The sequence below is a fragment of the Myotis davidii genome, unplaced genomic scaffold (assembly GCF_000327345.1).
Source record: "Myotis davidii unplaced genomic scaffold, ASM32734v1 scaffold501, whole genome shotgun sequence".
In the NCBI taxonomy this organism is placed as follows: domain Eukaryota; kingdom Metazoa; phylum Chordata; class Mammalia; order Chiroptera; family Vespertilionidae; genus Myotis; species Myotis davidii.
The window spans coordinates 3,793-8,144 of record NW_006291208.1 but is presented as its reverse complement, the minus strand read 5'-3'; the positions used below and the strand labels follow the sequence as shown (position 1 = coordinate 8,144).

The following is a 4,352-nucleotide window of genomic DNA, read 5'->3' as shown; positions in this document are numbered from 1 at the left end:
ATCACATGATCTCACTCATTTGTGGACTATATAATGAACAACATAAATGATGAACAAAACCAGATCCAGAGACAGAGAGGCATCAATCAGACCGTCAAACCTCAGAGGGAAGGCAGGGTAGGATGGGAGTTAGGGTATGAGATTAACCAAGAGACTTGTATGCATGCATATAAGCCTAACCAATGGACACAGACACCAGTGGGGTGAGGGCATGACGGGGGGAAGGAAGCAATGAGGGAATAAGGACACATATGTAATACCTTAATCAATAAAGAAAAAAAGAGAATTGAATGCATACAGTAATTTTTAAACTAGAAATGTCTTTATTTTTAAAGTGATAATGAAGACCATTATCATATAGAAGTGAGAGCATTTATAACTCGTTAGCAATTTGGAATTAGTAATAATTTACTTTGAAAAATTGGTACTTAGTTTAAAAGGGGCTTTTTATGCCATTTTTTTGCTTGAACAAACTAATTTGACTTATGTGCTATATAGTCAGACATATACTGGAAATTTTGACATACTTATATGTAAGTTGGTGTTAATATTAGAAAAATTACCATCATGTTAAACTACAATATATTTGAAGGATAAATTAAAATAATTTCTTAAAAATTATCAATTGTTATTGTAAGAGTCTAATCCTCCTAAGATGTTTCATGTTTGGCATGTGTAAACTTGACCAGATATGATTAACTGGAAATTTTATTAACTCTTGTTTGAAAGATTAAGGCCACTTTGGGCATGCATTTCAAAATTTAAATAAGTTGTCATAGCCTCCAATTGAGATAATAAATAGTATATTATATAAGGAAACAAGCTATAGAAAAGAACTAATACTTAAAATCAATTTTTCTTAATACATGTAAGCTGTTCATGAACTCTTAAGTATTTTTATATTTAGTGTCATCAAAAGATTCCAGTCAGAAGCTCTAGGCATTTTCTATGTAATACATACATACATTACAATCTATGTGCAGAAACTCTCCTACTTGCATATTGGTTAAAGGCAAAAGAGAATTTGAAACCCAGATATATTTTTGAAAGAAGCATGTCTTTGAACTGTCCTTTCCCATTATGGTTCAGACTGTCAAACTGCAGACTGGTTGCCGTTTCAGTCAGCTCCATTGCCATTTAGTTGGTGCCTATATTTCATTATTTAAGTGTTAAATAAGTAACATATTAAATACAATTATGAATGCCACTGATGGTTCATACACTGTATATTCTCTTTAATAAAGTTCAAATTACAGGATGATTATTTATTTTACTGAGTACATTTTATATTTGATTAGAAAATTCTCCACGCAACTCTTCTGCAGCATAGTCCATGAAATTCAACAGCAGCTATGATCCAACAAGGAGACAGTTTTGTTTGTCCAAATACCCCCTTCGGTAAAACCTTAATGTTACTTAAGTTTCTTTTCAGACTACTTTTGCCTAACTTGTATGAAACCACAAAGCCAACCAACTGTACCTTGACTGCGCCGTTCTCATGCATGGTGATGCAGTTATCGGCATCTTCTGAGAGTTGGTACAAGGCCTGAGCTGTTGCTCGATGCACATTGGCATCATTCGACTTCAGGTAACGCACCAATGGAGCCACTGCTTTGTTTTCACCAAAGGCCACTCTGTTTCTGCCCCACATACAGCAGCATGAAATGGCTTCTGCTAGATGACGCCTGAGTTTATCGTTATTCTGCATAAAGGAAATGAATGGTGGTAGGAACCCGTGAGATCATGTTTATGCACTAAATGTTTATTACCCACTAAGATGCCAATGAGTCAGGAGAGAACAGCTAGCTAGATGCTCAGGTGCTGTCTTGAAGGAAACTCGTATTTTGGTGGGTCACCAATGGACCAGTTTCAATCCTAAATTCTCATTTTATGAACTGAACATTCTCAGTGAACTCAAAAGTGATCCTCCCTGCTCACTTGGTATTAGTTACTGGTATTTGCCTGATATTATTATTATTATTTACTCCAGGCTCAATTTCCTTTTGAGTAAATATTCTCAACACAGAATTACAGATCCACAAGTGGTTTAGTAATAAATATAATTAAAGAATATAGGACATTCTCAAGAGAGCATTTCACTTAACTGGGATAAGTGGGTTAATTATACTTTATCACCCTAGGAATACTGCTTCATCAGTAATATACCTTGGTTCCCAAGAGGAAGAAGACAGTGTAGCATACAATGGCGTATTTTGAGTCTGCCATTTCCTTTCTGTATTCTTTATGCCATTATATCCAATGTCTAATTAATTGTGTAGGTATAATATAACTGAATAAAGATAGTTTTCTTTTTATTGATTTTAATGTTTGCTTGTTCAAGCAACAACTTGGTGTCCTTACCTGAATCTGGTGGATATTTTTAGGAACTCAGTATTAGGCCCTCTAGACCCAGAATCCTTCCAATGATTGAATTTCATCTCCATGACATTTCTGCCAATTGGTAGTCCAAGCTATGCTCAAATACTTCTGGTCATGGTGAAGTCATTACCTCTCAAGGCTGTTTATTCTATCTGACACAGCTCTGGATAACTAGTACAGTGACTGCCAAAGTCTGCTAGCTCAAGAATGCAACTGATCCAAGCTTGCTAAGCTGGGGGAGGCACATTTAATTTCTAAAGTTAGCATGAATAATTATCTTAGGTATATTAATAATGATGTAAAAATGATAATTCCTATTTCTACAAGAACACAGTTGTTACCATTTTACTTGCCAGTGACAACAGCCTTTATTTCACAAGGATTTTAACACTGGATTAGTCTCAGGAATTAAATGAATTAACCCAAGTCTCATACCTAATAAGTGATGGATATTAAACTTAAACCCAGGTGTCTGACCATAAAGCACATTGCTTTTGACTCTATACCATGACATCTTATAACAATATGCACTTAAAATAAAAAGATGTTACTTACTGTATTGGCTAGTTTGGACAATAAAGGGACAACTCCATGATCTGTAATGACAGCTAAATTTTCTTGATCTTTGGCTATATTGGTAATAGCAGCACATACACTTGCCAAAACTTCTTTATTATCTGATTTCAGTAAATTGACAACAAGTTCCAAACCACCAACAAAGGAACGAACCATTTCTCCAGCATCCTAGAAAATAAAAAAAATAAAGATATATATACTAATAAAAGGGTAACATGCTAATTAGACTTGGTCAACTGGCTATCTCCAGACATCTGATTTTCTTCTGAACAAAGTCATGGTGGTGGGGGCCAAGGCAGTTCTTGTGCCAGTACCAAGCAGTTTTAAGAACAGTGGCTTTGTAATACAGCTTGATATCTGCTATTGAGATCCCACCTACTTTGTTCTTCTTCTTCAGGATTGCTGCAGCTATTTGAGGTCTTTTCCTCTAATCTATATATATATAAAAGCCTAAGTAACCATTGCAAACAAATGACCAGAACAACCAGTCAACCAGTCACTATGATGCACACTGACCTCCAGCGGGCAGGTGCTCAATGAAGGAGCTTCCTCCTGGTGGTCAGTGTGCTCCCACAGTCAACCTCCCATGGCTGACCAACCTCCTGTGATCCCTTTCCCTCACTGGCCAACCTCCAATGGCCCCTCCCCGCAGCTGGCCAACCTCTTCTAGCCCCTCCCCCTGGCCAGCCAACCTCCCTTCCCCAGCTGGCCAACCTCCTGGAGCCCCTATCCACCCCCCTGCCAGTCAGCCCCAATTGGTCCCGATCACCAGCCAGGCCAAGGGACCCCACCCATGCATGAATTCATGCACTGGGCCTCTAGTTAATAATAAACTAATATTTAGCAATTTTTAAAGCAAAAAGTAATGATAAAGCTGTGAAGTACACCCATGCCATTAAAAAACAAATTCAGTTTATTTCTATGTTATACCTAATTTCTATGCATTTATATATAAATTATGTGTGTATATAAACATACATACACATAAATTAGTTTCAACGAATATTTACTGAACAACTCTTATATGAGTTAGATGTTAACAAAATATAGTTGAATCTTTTTTATTTTTTTTTTCATTTTTTTATTATTATTAGTTAAGGTATTACAAATGTGTCCTCATCCCCCCCAATAACACCCAACCTCCCCCCGACACACACTCATGCTCCCATCCCCCTGTTATCCATGTCCATTGGTTTGGCTTATATACATGTATACAAGTCCTTCGGTTGATCTCTTCCCCTTACCCTCGCCCTCCCCTACTTCCCTTCTGGGGATTGATAACCTGATCGCTGTTTCTCAGTCTTTGGGTCTGTCCCTTTTCCTCAGTCTAAGTTGTTCTCTATAATTAACAAATGAGTGAGATCATGTGATATTTATCTTTCTCTGACTGGCTTATT

The 4,352-nt window shown here is 36.9% G+C and overlaps 1 protein-coding gene across 1 annotated transcript in view; it reads right to left on the bottom strand.

The window, feature by feature from the left end:
• LOC107183181 (armadillo repeat-containing protein 4-like) overlaps window positions 1–3,123 on the bottom strand; it is a gene marked incomplete at its 5' end in the record, with an annotated part of 60,647 nt that extends 57,524 nt beyond the window's left edge. The window contains 2 exons of the mRNA XM_015564361.1: window positions 1,481–1,702; window positions 2,935–3,123. Coding sequence (XP_015419847.1) covers window positions 1,481–1,702; window positions 2,935–3,123 — 411 coding nt within the window. The remainder of the gene's footprint in view (window positions 1–1,480; window positions 1,703–2,934) is intronic.
• Window positions 3,124–4,352: the final 1,229 nt, after the last annotated feature.